At 50.1% G+C, this 20018-nt stretch overlaps 1 protein-coding gene across 1 annotated transcript; it reads right to left on the reverse strand.

The window, feature by feature from the left end:
- Positions 1-16: 16 nt before the first annotated feature.
- Positions 17-5951, reverse strand: KCNK15 (potassium two pore domain channel subfamily K member 15). The gene is made up of 2 exons (XM_019748451.3): positions 5620-5951; positions 17-1638 (listed from the first exon to the last, which is right to left on the reverse strand). Exons 1-2 carry the CDS (start codon positions 5900-5902, stop codon positions 947-949), a joined length of 975 nt encoding a protein of 324 aa, XP_019604010.3. The 5' UTR covers positions 5903-5951; the 3' UTR covers positions 17-946.
- Positions 5952-20018: the final 14067 nt, after the last annotated feature.

Here is a 20018-nt window from a genome sequence, read left to right on the forward strand (position 1 = left end):
TTGGTGTTTTAAGGAGCTGAGTGCTACGGGATGTCAGCATGCCCCACCAGGGGCTTTTGTGATGCCCCCTCATTGGCCCGTCCCAGGAACCCCTCCAGAGGTGCACAGGAGAGAGCAGGATTCTGGATGAACCCAGTCATTTTACAGATGTGGAAACAGGCCCAGGTAGGGGATGAGATTCCCCAAGGTCACATTGCAGGTGACTGGCAGGACTCACAGAAGAGCTTGTCTCACAGTATTCAGCTGCATCCAGGTGGCCCCAATGACATGGTCGGTGTCAACAAGGCTCCTCTCCTCCGAGTGGGACTGGCTAAGGACAAAGCATCAGCTGGGCCGTGGGGGGGGGGGGGGATGTGCTTCCTTAATACATGGGCCAATTCCTCTCTCCACGCTGAACAAGAAAGACAGAGTGATCGTTTAAATAGTGCAGTGATTTGCCCACTCGTCCACACTGGATGGTAAATGGTTCCTGTCCGTTCATCTCCTCCCCTGTGCTTCTCATAGTGTGAGCAGATGGCCTCACTGGTAGGATTCCAGTTTTGAAAATTATGCATTTCCCTTACAACACGGAAAACCGGCCTCTTCCCACAAGAGAAAAATAGCCGCCTGCTTCCACTTTGGAGGGTCGGATAGTGACGTGGGTCTGTAGAGAGCCTCTCCTAGGTGGCTGATGGAGAGACGCTTAGTAAAACAATTTGGACGACAGGGGTTTGCACCTACTGGGTGACTTTATAGAGTCGTACTTGTGCTTGTGATGCGACTTTAATAGATTTTTGGAGAGGAGAGAGGGGCTAGCCACAGAAGGGAATGCGAACCGGCCCGTGGCAGAAGACTGGCATTGCGGCCACGGGTCCCTCATCCCGCTCCCAGCTCTGGGGAGGGTGGTGCACTGATAGGTATACCTGGACCTTCCTCTCTGGGATCGACATCCGGTAGGGTGGGCCTGTCAGATGGACTTCCGACGGGCTGGGGGCCTGCCTGCCCCGCAGCCGCCCACAGCCCCCGGACTCGCAGGGGGCGAGAAGCCCAGATTGTCGCGCGCCCACATCTCAAGTTGGTGGATGCGGTAGGAGACGGAAGAGGAGCCCCCGGGGCGGGCCGGGCCGCGGCTCTCCGGCGCCCCCAGGCGGATCGGGCTGGTCCGGCGGACGGCACGCTCGGGCGCCTCGGTGCTGGCCGCCAGGAAGCGCAGGACCACCAGGTTGAGGAAGGCGCCAATGACCGTGAGCCCTAAAAGAATATAGAGGAAGCTGAAGGCCACGTAGGGCGGCTTCCTCTGCAGCGCCTCGTCTCTCTGCAGCGCCACGAAGTCGCCGAAGCCGATGGTGGTGAGGGTGATGAAGCAGTAGTAGTAAGCGTGGAAGAAGGTCCAGCCCTCAAAGTACGCGAAGGCGGCGGCCCCGAGGGCCAGGGTGGCCGCGCAGACCAGCAGCCCGGCTACCACCATGTTCTCGGTGGACACGCGTGGCCGCTGCAGGCCCAGGCAGCGCTTGGCCGCCAGCAGGAGGTGCCGCACCAGCGCATTCAACCGCTCGCCCAGGCTCTGGAAGGTGACCAGCGTCAGGGGAATGCCCAGGAGCGCATACAACATGCAGAAGACCTTGCCCGAGTCCGTCCCTGGCGCCGCGTGGCCGTAACCTGGAGAAAGAGCGGAGGTCGGGTCGGTGAGTGCTCAGGGCCATCTCACAACACTGTCGCCCTCGGCCTGCCTGCCGGGGCTCCCTCCCACCACCCCAGAGCTGGCAGAGCATCTTGACAATGCTAGTTCTAACTAGGACATTCCCTGGCTTCAGAATCTTGCATGGTTCACCATAATCACCCCAAATCGCGAACAACCCAAATGTCCCTCAAGTGGGGAACCGATAAACAACCTGCGCTTCACCCATGCAATGGAATTCTCTGGGGCCATAGAAAGGAATGAACTGCAGTTACCTGCAGCAACAAACAAAGGAAGAATCTCAAGTGTGTTACACCGAAGCCAAGCTCAAAAAGTACATACTGCATGTACCTTTTAAATGACATGCACCTTCCATTTAAATGACACGCTGGCAAAACTATGAGGACAGAGAACAGATTTGTGGTTGCCAGTCATTGAGACCGGAAAAGCGGTTAACTACAAAGGGGCATGACAGAGTTTTGGAGGGTGATGGAAATGTGAAATGTCTTGATCGTGGCTGCAGTTACAGGACAGATCTTCATTTGTCAAAACTCGCAGAAGCGTGTACTGAAAATGGTGAGTTTTACTGTATGTAATTTATGTCCTGATATTTAAAAAAAAAAAAAAAAAAGAGCGAACTCTCCCGTGGCTCCCAGTATCCACAGGGTAAAGTCTTAGTTCCCATATGGTGTCTAAGTTCCTTTGTGATCTGAATACCTATCACCCCTCCAGCCTCACCCCATGTTGTTTCCCCAACCAGCATGTCGCACGCACCTCCACATTCCTTTTCTCAGGTTCCCTCTCCCCCGCCCCCATTGCCCTATTTGCCCTGCCCCAGTCCACTCTCCTTCCCAGATCCTAAACACCTCTTCAGTCTGATGTAGCGATTCTTCACTGGGTCCCCTCAACTGTTGTAGGGGACCTAAACATGAGTGGGCTTCCTTGAGTGTCGGAATGAGTGGATATGTGTCTTTTGCAGGAGAGAGGAGTGAAAGCTTTCAGGGTATTCTCAAAGGGTCCCATGACCCGGGAAAAGCCAGTAAACCTTCCGCAACAGACTATGCCCTCTCTAGCAAGATTGGCGCCATCTGCCAAAATGTAAAATACACAAACCCTTTGACCTGTGTTGTCCCACAGTTAGGAAGTTAGTTCCTCCAACACACACACACACACACACACACACACACACACGTGCAAAGTGCTGTATGCATGTGGGTTATCACGGAAGCATTGTGGTTCACAGTGAAAATTTGAGACAGCCTAAATGTCCATCAATAGGGGCCTGGTGAAATAAATCATGGTGCCATCTAAATGATGGAGTATTACACAGTAGCACTTCCAACTCGGGGTGACTTTGCTTCTGAGGGGACATTTGGCAAGGTCTGGAGACGTTTTTGGTTGTCACAGTTGGGAGGTGGTGGCTGTGTGCTACTGGCATCCAGTGGGTAGAGACCAAGGATGCTGCTAAACACCCTACAATGCACGGGACGGTCCCCACAACAAAGGATTATCTAGTCCAAAGTGTCAGTAGTGCCGAGGTTGAGAAGCCCTGCTACACGGTTATGAAAAAGACGACAGAGTTCTTTAGGGACTGATATAAAAACATCACCAACATATATTAAGTTAAAAAAGAGAAAAAATTGTGTGTATAATATGTCTATATAATGTGTGCGTGTGTGGGTTTTAAAGAAATATATAGGCAGAGGACATATCTGGAAGGATACACAAGAAACTGGTAACTGTATTTGATCCATGGAAAGGAATGTGTGGGTTGAGGGACAGGGTGAGAGGGAGACTTGCTTTTTATTCTATACCCTTTTGTGCCAGGTGAAGTGTGTACTGTGTGCATATATCACTTATTCAAAATAGCAACACAATGTGTGTTTTTAAAGACTGTGGCTCTACTTTCATGCTTCTATTGCATGATCCTATCTGTTATTGGCGGGGGGGCGGTTCTGCCCACCACTAGACTGAGCTCCTTGAGGCCAGAAACGATGCTGATTACTTCTGTTTGTCCCTAGTCACCAGTGCCCTGCACAGAGCCTGACACAGACCAGGGCTCAAGGAAAGTCTAATCATCAATAATAACAAAACCAAATTGAAGGGGGTGATGCTAAGTGTGCAACAGAGGAAACTCTTTAGGAATAAGAGGCCAGGCAGAGGCAGTGTTGTTTCCAGCTGTTTGGGACTATGTCAAGTTTTTGGCAGAGAGTGAAATGAGTAATGATAATAGCTAACCATGCTGGATACTCTACATGGATTATCTTATGTAACCCTCGCAGTGACTGCATGAGATGACATTATCCCCATTTTACAGACAAGGAAATTAGGATCATTGGGAGGAAGCTGCGCAAAGGTCACAAGCCTGAGCTATGAACTACTATCCTCCATTGTTTCTCAGTGCCTCTCTTCTACCAACGCAGTGCTCACGATCCTGGGTTTTGGCACCTGGCTCTTTACAAGGCTGGCTTATGCCCTGGGGACCACACTGCAAGTGCTGGCGACCCTAGGTGGCCAGAAAAGGCAAAACTCCTGTTTCCACTCTTAGTCCCTTTCCACCCCCCACCCCCCAGATGGGCTCCCAGATGCATAGGGGGCGGGGGTATGGGTAGTGTGTGGGGATGGGAGGATGGGGACAGACAGGCCAAATCCAGCTAGCAGGCCTCCAAACAATGAGGGGGACAGCAGAAGAGGCGGATAGAGTCAAATACCACTGGGCATGGTGTCAGGGAGAGTCTAGGCTGAGAGACAAGATAGGGAAGCAAGGGTGCCCACGTTGACAGGAGGGGGCATAAGGGCTGAATGGGAGCTGTGCCCACAGTTGGCAAACAATGAATTGCCATTATTACTAATTAATAGTGCCTATTTAGCTTCAGGCACCGTGCCAAGCATTTCACATGCTTGACCTCATTTAAACCTGGCAACCACCCACTGAGGTAGGAACAATTGCATTTTGCAGTTGAGGAAACCTGGGCTCAGAGAGGTATAATCAGTGACCAGAGAAGGCAGGAGGCCATAGAGATGAGACTAGAACTCTGGTGTATGTAAATGCAGAAACCAGGCTTGTAACTCCAATGCTAAACCCACCAGCTCACATTCACTTGTCAGAGCATTATGGAGACATTTCCACCAAGGCAGGGTGGTGATCCAAGCCCAAGGGGGCGCCTGAACATCCACAGCTGGGGCCCGGGGAGTGGCTGGTACCCAGCTGGGAGCCCTGCAGAGCCTCCTTTCCTGCTTCCCTAGGCTTAGGCTCCTCAGGTACCAGCCAGACGGTAGCCATGGCAACGGCTGGCAGTCCAGATGCTGCAGAGAAAGTGCTGTGGATCCCCGAGGGTGAAGTCCAGAGCTTGTGGTAATCAGTCATTCCTTCAATAACTATTTACTGAGTGTCTACTATGTGCCAGGCCCTACTGCAGTGACTAAGACAGACTAGAAGTAAGAGAATAATAATTATAATACAAAAAATCACTTTCTTGTTTTAGTGCTTTCTCTTGTGTCAGGCCCTGTGCTGAAACTTTCTGCATATGTTATTTGCTTGCTAATGAGAGAGGGCCTATTAGCACCCCTAGTTTACAGAGGAGAAAACTGAGGCTCAGAGAAGTTATGCAACTTGTCTCAGGTCACACAGCTAGTGTGGTGCAGCCAGGCAAGGAAGCAACTCCAGCCTTTTGGGCTTCCGGTCCCATTTCATCTGTCTCCCAGCCTCTGGGGCGTTTTCTGGGCACTCCTGCATTCCGGCCTCTTGGCAAACTTGACCTACTGACTTCTCCCAGCCCCGACTGCATAGAATGACAGCCCATTTGCAGAGGGAGGCAAGGGAGGCAAGGGAGGCTCGGTAAGCTGAAATGACTCGTCCAAAGTCACCTAGCTCGGCAAGGGCAGAGGTGGACTGCAAACCCAGGGGCACCGCGGGCCGCTCGGGATCGCGCGGGCGCCGAGGGGGGCGCCGGGGTGCTCACCGATGGTGGTGATGACAGTGATGGCGAAGTAGAAGGAGCCGGCGAACTTCCACTGGCGGCCGGCGCGGTGCGGCTCAGCCTGGAGCGCCAAACGCTCCAGCTCGCGGTAGTCCTCCGCGGAGAAGCCGTACTTCCTCTGGAGCTCGCTCTGTTTCTCGGCCAGCAGCCGCTGGCGGCCGCTCTCCGCCTCCGACTCCAGTGCGTCGAAGACCGCGGCGCCCACAAGCAGGTAGGACAGGATGCACAGGACGAGCGCGGCGGTGCGCACGCTCTGCTGCCTCATGGCGGCGCCCGGGGCCGCGCTGTCCCCCTCCGCGCCGTCCCTCCCGGGTCCCCGCTGCGGCCATGCGCCCCGACGGCCCCCCGCACCCGCTCCGCCCCCACCAGCGCCCACGCGACCCGCGCGGCAGGAGCCCGGGCTGCACGAGGCTAGAGTGGGGCACCCAGAGGCGGGGCCTCGAGGGGGTGGCAAGCAAGGGCAGGGAGGGCTCCTCCAGCCACCGCTGCCCTGCCTCCACCACACATCTGCCTTTGTTTACCCGCTGGCGCCCCGCGGCTAATGTGTCTGCAAATAGAGACATCTGGATCAAGCGCCCGAAGCCTGGGTCTGCAGAAGTCCTATTTCCACCACCCTCACGTCCTGTGACCTTGGATGACCTCATGAATGAATGACCTCATTCATTCATTCACTCACTCCTTCGTTCAGTCATCCAACAAATATTTACCAAGCACCTACTGGTGCAAACAAGATTCCTGATGTAAATAGAGCCCATGTCCTAGAAAGGAGGGTTGGTTAATTTAAGACAAGTGTGAGAAAGAAGGGAAACAAACAGTTTCTGGGGGGAAGTGGGGTCTGCCAGCTAAGATGGTGGGGGAAGGCCTCTGTGGGGAGTGACTGGGAGGGAGCAGGGAGGCAGCAAGTGCTTTAGGAAGTCAGGCGGGAGCTAGGAGAATTGGGGTGCTGCAGGGTAGGGGGGCAGTAGAAGAGGAGGGAGCAGAAGGAAGACAGAGGTGACTTCACACAGGGTTTTAGAGACCCGTATACTGGTTTCTTCTTCAGTACAATTGGAAAGGCTCTAGGCAGGAAAACAAACACACCAATGATCTGATTGACATTTTTTTAAAAGAGCATTCTGCCTGTCATGTGGAAAAGGGATGGTGGCTAAGAGGAGAGACCAATTACGAGACTCTTGAGTCCAAATGGGTGCTGAGGGGAGCCTGGACCAGGGGCACGGCACGGGAGATGGAGAGAAGCGGATGGACCTGAGATGTCTTAGGGAGGGGGAGCTGAGCACACACAGCTAGTCACGTTTCCCAGCCTCCCTCGTGCTTAGAAGCTGTGTTCCATGGAATGTGGGCAGAAGTGATGTGTGCCACCTGCAGGCCTAGCCCATACAATCCTCCCTTATGCCATGTTCTACCAGTCTTCCCCACCTGCAGGCTGAATGCAGAGTCTTTCAAAGAGGGCAGAGCCACAGGGTGGAAGGAGCCTGGGTGCCTAAATGACATATTGCAAGGCCACCCCCACCAGGAACACCTGTTTTGACCTTATGTTGTGTCAAGCCCCTGCAGCTAGTGTTTCCTGCCACACAGAGCAACAGGACTTACTAATGGGTCGGATGTGGAGGGCAAAGGGGAGGCCTCAGGATGACCCCTGGGTCCTTGGCCCGAACAGCTGGGTACTTGGGGAGAACTTCCATTGACTTCACTTCCTGAGGAATCCACTCCTGCTCCCCACCCCCAGCACCAAGGTGACACTCATTGCAGAGTGTGGGCAGGCCCTTGTAGAGATTCTGGGCAAAGCATCCGGCAGCCTCTCCTGCAGCTATCCAGAGTGTCTGCATCCCCTGGTCTCCGGCTGCAGCCTGGGCATCCCTCACCTGTCTCCCATCACTGCTCCAGCCGCTCTCCCCACAGCCCCTCTGCGTTTTTTTTTTGCTCCAGCCACACTAAACTTTCAGCTCCTTGCACAAACTCTTTCTCTGCTTAGAACCGTCCTTTCCCCATCCCACTCAACAGCCAGCATTTGTTGACTGTCTGGCAGGGGCCAGACAACAGTTGAAGCACTTTCCAAGGATTAATGCATTTAATCATCACCATCTCCTTGTGCAGTAGGTGTGGCTGGTAAAGCCCTCTTCATCCTTCTACTCTCAGGTAGACATTTCCCTTCCTGACTCCTCCTCAGGTGGCCCTTCTCTGCTTCCAGAAGCTTCTCTGCCTCCTGCCATCTTGCATCCCTCCCGCTGCATTGAAATTATTGCACTCCATATCTGTTTCCCCCCTGAAGACAGGGATCCTATCTTGGTTACCTCTCTGTCACTAGCACCCAGACCTGGCAAGAGTACACGCCAGTGACTATGGACAAAGGAGTGGCCACTGCATGTAGAAGTTAAGAGAATGGACTCTGCACTCTGACAGCCTAGGTTCATATCCACTTCTGTTGCTTAACTGTGTGAAATTGGATGTCTCAGTTTCCCCACTAGTAAAACGGGATTAGAAAAGTTCTATCTCATTAGGTGCTATGGTCTGCAGAATAATGCCCCCCCCCCCGCCCTATAGATGCCCTGTCCTATCCTAGGGACCTGTAAATAGGTTACAAAGCACAGAGGAATTAAGGTTGCAGGTGGAATTAAGGATGCTAAGCAACTGACCTTGAGCTGGGAGATGATCCTGGAATATCTGGGTGGGCCTGGTGTAATCACAAGGGTCCTTATAACTGGAATAGGGAGGTAAAAGAGGGAGAACCAGAGAGATGCAAGATGAGATGGACTTGGCCAGATATTGCTGGCTTTGAAGGTAGAGGAAGGGGCCATGATCCAAGGAGAGCAGGCGACTTCTAGAATCTGGAAAAGGCAAGGAAATTGATCCTTCTCTCGTTCCAGAACGTAACTCAGTCCTACTAGCGCCTTGATTTTAGCCCATTGCGACCTGTGTAGACCTCCATCTTACAGATCTGGAAAACAATATATTTGCATTGTTTAAGCCACTAAGTTTGTGATAATTTGTCACAGCAGCAACAGGAAACTACTACAGTGAGGGTCAAATGACACAGTAGATGTGACACTCAGAGCAGTGTCTGGCCCTGGGTGTCTGGAAGTGTTAGCCAAATACCACAACTTTTATGACAAATACCACAACTGAGCAAATAGAGACGGCTCCATAGAGCTGTTGCACCCAGCGCCTGCCCTGACTCAGTTCTCAGGTGGAATTGGGGCCCAGTGCATGGTCAGGGGTCCTTGGACCCCCTTTCCCTCCCCACCCCAGAAGCTGGACTGCAGCTCAGTGGCCCAGAAGCAGGGCGCTGAGGCTGCTGCCTCAGCCTTATTTTTAGCAATGGCATCAGCAAGTTTTATTTTCTGATTCCTGCCCAGACTTGAGCAAAGCAGAAGCCTGGGCTACAATCTCAGCGTGGGGGTGGGTGGGGCACCAGGGACCTACAGCCCCCGATGGACCTGAGAAGAGCTTGTTGGGACAGTGTGGGGGTGGGGACGGCTTGTTCTTAGGGGAAGGACAGGGCCCGCGCCGGGGATAGTTATTGAGGACCTCGTCAATGAACACAGCTGGGGCCAGTGATGTCTGGGTTCAAATTCCAGCTCCTCCACATTCTAGGTAGGTGTCCATGGATCGAATGCTCCCACTTCTCTGTGCCTTGGTTTTCCATATGAGAAATGGGGTGATAATAATGCCTACCTCCTAGGACCATGCAGAGGATTATAAAAGATATCGTGTGTCACTTTCCAGGTGCGTGGTAGCAGGTAGCCGCTTTCTTCCCTGTTTACAACTGTCTGCCTGCAGATGTCAAGAATTCTTTTGCAGACATAGGAACAAAGCTAAAATGGTCACACACCTGTCGGTGCACAGTATGTTCACAGATATTACTAAAGGAGCCCTCACTCTCCAACGCAGGAAGCAGAGGCGCAAAGAAGAAGAGGTCCCACTTGCCAAATCCTCACAGCCAGGCACTGGCTGAGCCAGGACTTGAACTCAGGGCTGTTTGGTCCCCAAGGTCACGATGCTTCCAATTCACGGCCTCATCAGGCAAGACGCCACTGGCTTTATCACTCTCCCATCACCTCTCTGGACCTTACTTTCTTCATCTCTAAGATGGGACTGAAGAGTGCTGGCTGGCTATTTGGCCCCCCTTCCCCCTCACTGTGAGGACCCTGTGACACGCAGCTGAGAGGTGCTTCTTCAAATGTGCCTGCTGGGGGTGGGTATTATTGGGGGAGATGTCTGGCCCTGGGGGAGATGTCTGGCCCTGCCAGGCCCATGGGGGAGATGTCTAGCCCTGCCAGGCAGGTGACTCTGCCCTGTGCTTGGCGTTTTTGGTTCAGTGGCTCTATTTTAAGCCAAAGGAGGTTCGAGTTTGTGTATGTGTGTTTCTCAGCTTGGAAAACCGTCAACTGTGCAGTCACCAAAAACAGCAACGCCCCAAGGCACCCCCTGCAGCTCTCCTGCCTCCGCCGCCTCCCCTTCTTCTTCCTTTGGGAACCTGAGAGGACCTAGTGATTTTCCTCTGTCCCTTCATGCCAGACTCACAACCTGTGACCTCTCAACGAGGCCTTGGATCTTCTTCCACGGCTCCAAGGTTGCTGGCTTTAAGGACAACAAGACAGGTGACTCCAGTCCCCACCTGGGCCCTGAGCACCTTTCAAAGCACTTCACATCCTTTATGAGTCTAGATCCTTCTGAAAGCTTTGTGAGCTGGGCCGGCCTTGCCATTCCCATGTCAGGAAGAGGAAACAGGCTCAGAGAGAGAAGAGTGTCATCTAAGGTGGCACACAGTAGGGCAAGTGGTTAAGAAAGAACATGAGTTTGTGGGTGAGCCAGATCTTGGTTCCATCTTGGGTAAGTGACTTCACCTTTGTGAGTCACAGTTTCCTTATCTGTGACAGGGGGGTAAAAAATATCTGCCTAACGGTGTTCCTGTGAAAATTCAATGGAAGTGTGAAGGAGCTCTCAGTGCATGGTAGGTGCCAGGAAATGTTCGTACCCCTCCTCTACCCAATTAATTGCTTTCCCTTTTCCACACTGCTTACTCCGCAGGCTTACTGGAATGTTGAAGCATTGATTGATTGATTGATTTTTTTTTTATTTATTGGAGAATATTGGGGAACAATGGGTTTTTTCCAGGGCCCATCAGCTCCAAGTCGTTGTCCTTCAATCTAGTTGTGGAGGGCGCAGCTCAGCTCCAAGTCCAGTCGCCATTTTCAATCTTTAGTTGCAGGGGGTGCAGCCCACCATCCCATGCGGGAATTGAACCAGCAACTTTGTTGTTAAGAGCTCCTGCTCTAACCAACTGAGCCATCCGGCTGCCCGAAGCATTGATTTTTATAGTTTGAATGTAGTTCAGTAATTTCCCCAAAGGCCAGAAGACCCGGAAGTTTTCCCAGGTAACAGCTCTTTCTTGTCTCTCTTCCAAAAGAATGGCTTATTTTGAACTCAGGAGACAATAGTTCCCAGCTTCTTCGAGATGGCAGCTGTGGCCTTTTGGCAGCCTGAATATCATTTAGAGATCGGGGTTACAAGAAATTAAAAGCTGCCTCATGCTAATTTAAAGAATGTTACTAGTTAGGAGTTGGGGTCTCCCAGAATCTTCTAGGCAGTGGGAGACAAACCATATCATTTGGGAGACCCAGAGAGATGGAACCTTGAGTATCCTCAGGAAAACACCATAGCCATGCCCAGTATGGGGGGGGAGGCACCATTGTTCCTAGGATGATGAGGATATTATTTGGGGGACAAATGAGCACGACCCCATCTCTGACTGTCGGAACCCACCAGGACTGCTTAGAGGATTCCTGACACGTGTTTGTGGCCATTTAGTTGGAACCCTTGGTGTGGGGGCAGAGCCCCAGAAAGTAGTTTCCAGGCTCTCGGCCTCACATAGACAGGTGCCTGGCTCAGGTAGTAAATGGTCATCAACTGTGATTGCATGGCCATCAGCTGTGGCTAGTTGGCCATCAGCTGTAACCAGTGAGCCATTGGCCACTAATATAACTGCTGTGGCTACGCTAGGAGAGAGGAAAGAGAGAAAGAATGGGGGCTAGCAAGAAGATGGCGGCTGGGCTGGCAAATGTGGATGGCGGTTTGTGGACAGTGTGGATCCAGCCTCCAATGAGAGTATAGTGCCGCCAGAGAGAATATAGTGGTATGACTCCCCTACCTATGGCTCCATGGGTGTTCCTTTTTGGCCTCACCATATCCTGCGTTCTTGTATGGGGAGCGGGACCAGAGACCCCGCAGGCCTCCCTGCATGACAAATGGCGCAGCAAGCAGGGTCTCCCGGCATGACACTTGGGAATTTGTTCTTCAGCTTCCTAAGGATGGATATTTGGGTTAATGGAGGGCTTGAAACCTTTACTCTGGTTAATAATTTAAAAACCTAAGTGATAGGAGTATGGGGGGGGACTTTTTAAACTATTCTCTCTACTTTCATGTACAATTAAGAATTTTCGCAATAAAGCGTTTTTAAAAGAACATTTTCTCTCTCTCCATCCCCATCCCCAAATTCTTTTTTCCTGTAGTTCCTTTGGTCTGAGTGGGAGGGTGATTCCGAGGCTTGGAGAGAACTAGATGGACATTTCCTGAGCAATTACTATGATCCAAGCAGGAAGCTGGGGGCTGAGCAGTCATCACGTGATGTAATCCTCACAACACCAGGTACTTTTAATCCCACTTTACAGAGGAGAAAGCCAAGGCTCTCAGGGGTGCAGGGATTTGCTTGAAGTCGCCCTGCCCAGGAGAGAGGGGGCTGTCCTGGCCTGCTGCCAAGCTCTTGCTTCTAACGGTTACACACCGCCCTGTGCTGGCACAAGGTGACAGTTGCTGCCACATGGCCATTTGAGCCCAGCCGTTGCCAACAGAGGCTTGCCGCTTTTCCTCCAGCCAATGGCCACCCCTCCCGTTCTCCAGTCAATTTAATGGATTAGAATCAAGAGATGTCTGAATCAAAGGGGGCAGGCTTTGCATTTCAGAAGACATCAAAACTGCAAAGGGTCAAAGCAAAGAAATAAAAGCACCCTAGACACCAAGAAAGGCATGTGCTGTTGTTAGTGTAGCACAGAGCTGCGTTGCTGTCTGATTCGGTAGCCATTTGTGGCTATTTATATTTAAATTAATTCAAATTAAATTAAATGTGAAAAATTCAGTTATCCAGTCCCATGAGACACCTTTCAAGTGCTCAGTAGCCACATGTGCTATGGTTACTATTAATACATTGGACAGGCAGATACAGAACAGATCCGTCATCACGGATGGATCAACTGGACATCGCTGGCCTAGACAGGGAGAGCACGGACTTGCAACTGGATTGGCTGGTTTCTAATTGTGGCTCCACCCCTTACGCGCTGTTATCTTGGGCCTCAGTTTATTCACCTATAAAATGAGGGTAATAATCCCGTAGAAGCCCGTGTGACCCACTTAGTTGGGACCAGGGCTAGTCAGTCAGTTAATCAGAGAAGCAGGGAATCATTTTAAATGAATACACCTTGAATGTTTGCCCGTCTGTTCTTTGAGTGCGGAGCGAATTGGCTTTTCACATTGTCCTCCTGGCATAAACTACACCCAAAATCTATCTTCTGATTTCCAGTTTTGGTTTATTTCAAGTGGAGCAAGGAGTTGAAGACAGTTGGGTAGCAACTTGAGTGCAGAATTCCCCCTAGATTCTCAGGGTGATTATTTTCCAGATCTTTTGTAGTTGTTTCTTCCACAACTACTTTGACAGTATAGTTCAGCAACTCAGCTTTATTGGGTTTTCACAAAAACAAATCTCATCATTTTTGGACTCATAGTTCATCAGTTTGTAGACTATCTGATAAAATTACGTGAATACAATAACAAGTGCGATTGATACAAACTGGTTTGGGAACAAACCCAACAGATTCTTGGTAAATGTGCCGTTTGTCTTAGCTTGGGCTGCTGTAACGGAATCCCATAGACTGGGTGGCTTAAACAGCAAACATTTATTTCTCACAGTTCTGGAGGCTGGGAGTCTGAAATCTGGGGGCCAGCATGGTTGGGTTCTTGGTGAAAGCCCTCTTCCTGGTTTACAGATTGCCGTCTTCTCATTGGCTCCTCACCTGGCAGAGAGCAGAGAGACAAAACAAGCTTTCTCATATCTCTTCCTGTAAAGGCACTAATCCCATTCATAAAGGCCCCATCCTCCTGACCTAATCACCCCAAAGCCCCAGCTGTTAATACCATCGCCTTGGGGGCTAGGATTTCAACATAGGCTATATAGCCGGGGCACAAACTTTCAGCTTTTAGTCCATAACACAACTCTGTGGGAGGGAGCTGAAGGGAGCAAGGATGTAAGTGGCCTGCTAGTGGTGAGTTTTCAGTATGCCTGAGCAGGAGTGGTGTATTTAGACGGAAGGGAGAGCACTGGTTAGCTTGCTGAGCTGATTAAACAGACAGTGATAAAGAAAGCTTCATTGTCACACTCTATCAAAGACTGTATAGTGTGGAGTTGTCTCTGGAAGACACCTGTCCAGCCAGAAACTACAGTTCCCAGCTTCCTTTGTGTCCCTCTGACCATGTGACTAGTCCCCACCAATGAAAAGTGAGTGGATTTGTGACTCCAAATAACATTGCAAACTTCCTTTGCAAAGTAAGGCCAACGGAAAAAATTCACAGGTACTGTTTATAATCATCCTCATTTTATAAAAGAATGAGTTTCTTAACCCCTCAAATTAGGAAGGTCCTAAGCTCTGAGTAAAGGACAGTCCTACAGATGGAATTTCACCGTGTGCCCTTATTTTTGGTAGGAGTTCACTGGCTGGTGTTTGAAAACCTCAGTTATAAATTACCACAGAACTTGCAAGCATTCAGAGCTATTATCCCCCTTAATCGTCACTATCTCTCTCTAAGACGGAATCATAGTCTATATTTTTTTTTATGAAGACAGTGAAGTTCCGAGGGGTTAGGTGACTTATTCAAGGTCACTCAGCTGGAACAATAAATCAGGCCTGGCCCCAGAATCTTGATGTTCCTAGAAAAAAATAGAGCAGGTCCTCGAATAGTGTTGTTTCCTTCAACATTGTTTCGTTATAACGTTGCTGAGGGGGGAAAAAAATCAATTCATGGCTGGGGCCACTGTCTGTGTGGAGTTTGCATGGTCTCCCCACGTCTGTGTGGCTTTTCTCTGGGGCTTCCAGTTTCCTCCCACACCTGAGAGAGGTGTGTGTGAGGTTAATTAGTGTGTCTACATTGTCCCGGTCTGAGTGAGTGTGGGTGTGGGTGATGCACCCTGAGATGGAAAGGTGTCTTGTCCAGGGAGCGTCCCTGAGCTGCTTGCACCCTGAGCTGCTGGCAGGCTCTGGCCACCATGACCCTGACCTGGAATAAGCGGGTTGGAAAATCATTATCTTTCTTGTTTTGCTTTGTCTTTTTAAAATGGGTATACAGCTCACATTGATTTCAATGTTTAATGGTAGAAGTGTTTGGGGTCTTTATTTAGAAGTTTGGCGATGTCTTTGTGACCAGAAATATGCCGGAGGAACTTAACTCTTGTTTGTATCAATTAACCTAGGGTAAAATTGGTTTTGTTATAGGTTGTTCCACTTAAAGTTACAGTTTCCAAGAGCCTAACGAAGATGTTTGATGAGGACTTATAGTCTTTCCCTCTGGGTTGAACATGTGTTAAAAGGACCTCTGTTCCATGTGGTCATCCAAGGACCCAGGCTCCTTCTTTCTTGTGCCTCTGTCTTGCCTTAAAGCTGATGTCCTTATCCCAGGGACAACATCTGTGGATGGAATTCAAGGATTCATGAACTTGAATTGCATCTTTACACTGACCTCTAGCTAACATTTGGCACTTCCTTCAGTTATGAATGAAGACAACAAACACAGTAGTCTTGGCATACCTATTTGTAGCCAGTAGAAATCACAGGTGTTTTCATATCACGTGACAGTTACAGCAGAGATCTTGAACTACTGTATACTATAATCACCTTGAAATGATGGTGATTAGACTAGATCTTGCTTAATATGTTCATAAAGAAGCATATATAATAAGAATCTCACAAACTTTTTTGTTTTGGTTACCATATTTCAATGATTTGTTGCCTTTGTAATTCCATGCATTATATTTTATACATTTAATGTCACCAGTCTGAGAAGGAAATTGTAGACTTTACTAGGTGCCTGAGGAGTCCTGGGCTTATCAAAAGAAGTTAAGAACCGTGTTGTAGAGCCTTGGAGGCCACCACTGGGTCCCCTGCATGGGGCCAGTGGACGAGGGCAGAGAGTGGGTGTAGAGCAGCATTGTGAGGGGAGTTGATGGTCTGGATTTGGAGTCATATCTCATGGCCAGACCTCAGTCACCTGTCTGGAGATGTGTTCTCTCTCTGGGTGGCCAAGAGGAAAAGGGAGACAGTTTAGAGAACAGCCAGCCAGCCTCTGTCCCGTTTTCATGGTACTTGCAGTGACTCCAATTCAAGGAGACACTGGAACCCTTTGTCTTAGTGGTTTCTGGCAGGACGTTGTGGGAGGCAGGGGCTGGGCACAAACAAAGGGCCCATTTGCTGACCTCCTGTGCAGGTACAACAAGTCTCATGTTGCCTGGAGGTGGTGCTGGGGACGGCTGAAGCTGTTCTCAGATCTTCTTTCTGCTCTTCCAACATGCTGTCTGCTCTGTACCCCCAGAGCCCACAGTCTATTTGGGGGGCTGGAGAGGCTGATGAAATTAGGACAAAATGTGCATCCTTGAAAATATAATTAATTATAGCTCCCGTGTATGCAGAGCTTTCGAGTATGCCAAGTACATTCAGAAGCCTGGGCTCATCTGGTCCTCACCACAGCTCTCAAACAAGGCAGGGCAAAGATAATCACTTTCATTGTGCAGAATCGGAAACTGGGCTCCGAAAGGAGACCCAGATGCTCAAGGTCACACACTAGAGGCAGAGTCAAGGCTACAGCCCAGGCCTGTCACCATTCAGCAGGCATGATAAATACCTACCAGGTACCAGGTCCTGTGTGGGGCTCCAGGGACATGGCAATGAATCAGAAATCTACTCAACTTCTAGGGTGCAAAGCCCAACAAAGAGCCAAGAATAGACAGGTAATTAATTACGTGACTGTATACAATTATATTTGGTGAGACTCTTGGTTCAAGCAATAGGATCCCAACTCAAACTAGTTTAAGTACTAAAGATAATTTATTGGCCCCATAACTGAAAAGTTTAGGGGTGTATGGATCCAGCAGCTCAAATACCACAATGATTAAGGAAACGTTACAAATCCGACTGTTGACACGGAATTTTAAAATACATTTAGATTTCTTCTGGAGATCAAATTCAAATACCTAAGAAATCTGGCTGAGCTGGTGAAAGGATGCAGGGGGCCTTTACATATCACCGGGGCCACATCAGGACAAGCGTGAGGCAATGTGGAGGCCCCAGCTCCCAAGACCTTGGACTTTAATGGGGTGCAGAGTGGGGCACAGAGCAGGAATCAAGAGAGGAAGGGAGGGGAATGGGACATGAATGGGATGCCTCAGAGACAGAAGGATGCAGGAGGGTAATTGGGACGTGGAGGTCCCGTCCCTGAGGTGAGAAGGCAGATGAAAGTCAGCCAACCACCTGTGCTTGCTGCCTGCTGGCTTCAGGGCTGGGGAGAAGCGCTTGAAGAGGCTCATGTTAAGTATTGCCCATCTGACAGAGTGTGGATGAAAAGACCTAGCCCAGTGATGAGATTGGAAACATTTTATGAAAGCCAGTGGTGAGGGGCCAGGAACCAGCCAATGGGCCACGGACAAGAACCAGACCCGTGTGATGGGACCACTTACAATGAGGCTCTTTGGCACAACACTGAGATGTCCAAGCGGCCTAGGCTCTTGCCCTTGGGTTCTCCCTGGCTTTATAATTAATTGCAGTGGAAGAAGGAAAAGATGAGTTCTCAAGAATGAGCTAAATCATAATCAGCTAAATCACAACCCCATGGCTGAGAATGGGGTCACACCCTAGACCCCATGTTATCTAGGGAGAGGCAGGTGGACCTTTCGATGGGATGTGAAACATGGTGGCCATGGATAGCCTTAGCTTTCCCAGGTACCCCCAGCGAGGCTGCTAGTGTCACCCCGTGAAGAAGGCACCCCACCTCTTGTTATCGGAGTAGCCAGGATGGGCATGGGCTCGTGGGCTGCATGACCACCTTTTGCAGCCCTGGAAAAAGGACCAGCATGTGTGTATATTGATGGGACTGATGTGGAAAAAAGGGAGGAAGGGAAGATGTGGGAGTAAGAAGGGGAGAGTGGCAGGAGGACAGCACCCGAGCAGGTGAGAGGGATGGGAGCCAGCCCTCAGGCAGACATGGAAACTGACTAATGAAGCATAATCGGGGGTCCTCCAGGTGAAGACCTGGGGAAAAGAGTTCCCCAGGCAGAGGGGACAGCTTGGGGAAAGGCCTGGGTCAGAGTTTGTAGCCCGAGTCATCCAGTGTGGCTGGAGCACAGAAGAGTTTGGAAGACACAGCAGGCCCATGAGTCATGGAAGGAGCCCAGAGCCAACCCACAGGGCGACTCTGAGCCTCAGGGGGGTTTAAGCAGTGATGTAACTATAATTGTGCCCCAGAAAGATCCTTCTGGCTGCACAGTATGGCCGATGGGAGGAGGGAGCTGGACTGTGGGCAGAGGGACCAGGGAGTCATCCAGGGGACAGATGGAGGTGGCCTGGCTCAGGGCCCAGCAGGGCCCTTTACAGGCATCTGTTTAAATAATATTTTAAGAAAAGAAAGCTGCTGCATTGGATACAAATAGGAAAGAACCCTAGGCCTCGCGGTATCAGTGCCTCACGCTGAGGCCTTGGGCAAGGCGCTTCCCTTCGTTGAGACTGTTTCTCCATCTAGGAAACTGGAGGAGGCCGCTGGGCCCTTCTCCGAGCGCTTCTCCGTCTGTGGCCTCTCCACGATTCATGCACCAAAATGCCACAAGGGGGCAGCAGCGCACCACCATTTTCTTTTGCTTCTCACCTGAAGCCACCGTATTAATCTGACACAGATTTTAATGAGGCGGAGGGTGTATTAAAACACAGATTTCTAGGCCCATCCCACGGTTTCTGTGAGTCTGGACGGGGGCACAAGATATTTGCATTTCTAACCAGTTTCTAGGCGATTCTGATGCCTCTGGTCTGGGGACCCGATTTTGAGAAATACTAAGGTTAGGATTGGAAAATCATTGTGAACCAGGCAACCACTCCCGTTTGTCAACTGCATATTTACTTTTCTAACCCCCATTAAATCCATTTTTAACAAACAAGATATATTATTTCACTCATTCAATAACAACTGAGCCTGGTTCTGTCTTGGGTACTATTCTAGGTCCTGGGAATCCATCAGTGAACAAAACAGACACAAGTCCCGGCGCTTATGGAGTCTGGCAACAAATAGTGAATATTATAAGTAATTTATGCAGTGTGTTAAAAGGTGGTGTGTGCTATGTGCATTAATAACCCAGCAATTCTACTCCAAGATATATATATATCCAATGGAAATGTTTACCAATATCCAGCAGAAGACACGAACTAAAATGTTCATAAGGCCCTATTCATAATAGCCCCAAACTGAAAACTGCCCAAATGCCCATGGCGAGTAGAAGGGATAACCAACATGTGGTATATTCACACCGTGGAATATTATACAGCGACAAGAATGCACTATTGTGACGTGCAACAAAGCAGTTGCAACATGCAGATGTAATGAGAATGGCTGGGCCTGGTACTTTGGGCTGTGAGTGTCAGTGGGGGTAGACTGATTTTTACCCGGGGACCTGCCCCCAGTACTACCTCCTCTTCTCCACAAAAGAGAAGAATGCGAGCCCTTGCCTTCATTTCACATCACTCTCTGACTTACATAAAAGCCAAGGAAGTAGGATGACAATCATAGCTGATATTTAAGGCAAACAGAGGAATTACTCACCTAATATTCGCGATAACACTTTGTGGTGGGTACTCACTCAACGCAGTGATCCTATAGGGTCGGCACTTCTATTTATGCTCATTTGACAGGTGAAAAAACTAAAGCACCAAGAGGTCAAGTCAAGAGAATGATAGCTAGCATTTTTACTTCAATCACATACTACGCTCAGCCACCCTCAATGTTGAGTACTGCCACTATCCCCATTTTAGAGAAGAGGAAACTGAGGCACAAAGTAGTTAAGTACGCTGTCTAGATTCACACTAGGAAACAGCAGAGCCAGGACATGGCAGGTTGGGTGAGCCCACTCTTCACAGATCTGCTCACAGCCGCTTAGTAGTGAAGTCACGGGCCAGCAGTCAACCTGGTCCAGAGTCCAACACCACAATCCTAGGGCAACTCATTAATCGTTCTGAGCCTCAGTTTACCCATCTCTAAAATGGAAATAGCAGCAGCACTTTTTAGGGATGTCCCAAGAGCGACATGCA

This window comes from Rhinolophus sinicus, chromosome 13 (assembly GCF_057876585.1).
Source record: "Rhinolophus sinicus isolate RSI-liver-muscle chromosome 13, RSI-T2T, whole genome shotgun sequence".
Classification (NCBI taxonomy): domain Eukaryota; kingdom Metazoa; phylum Chordata; class Mammalia; order Chiroptera; family Rhinolophidae; genus Rhinolophus; species Rhinolophus sinicus.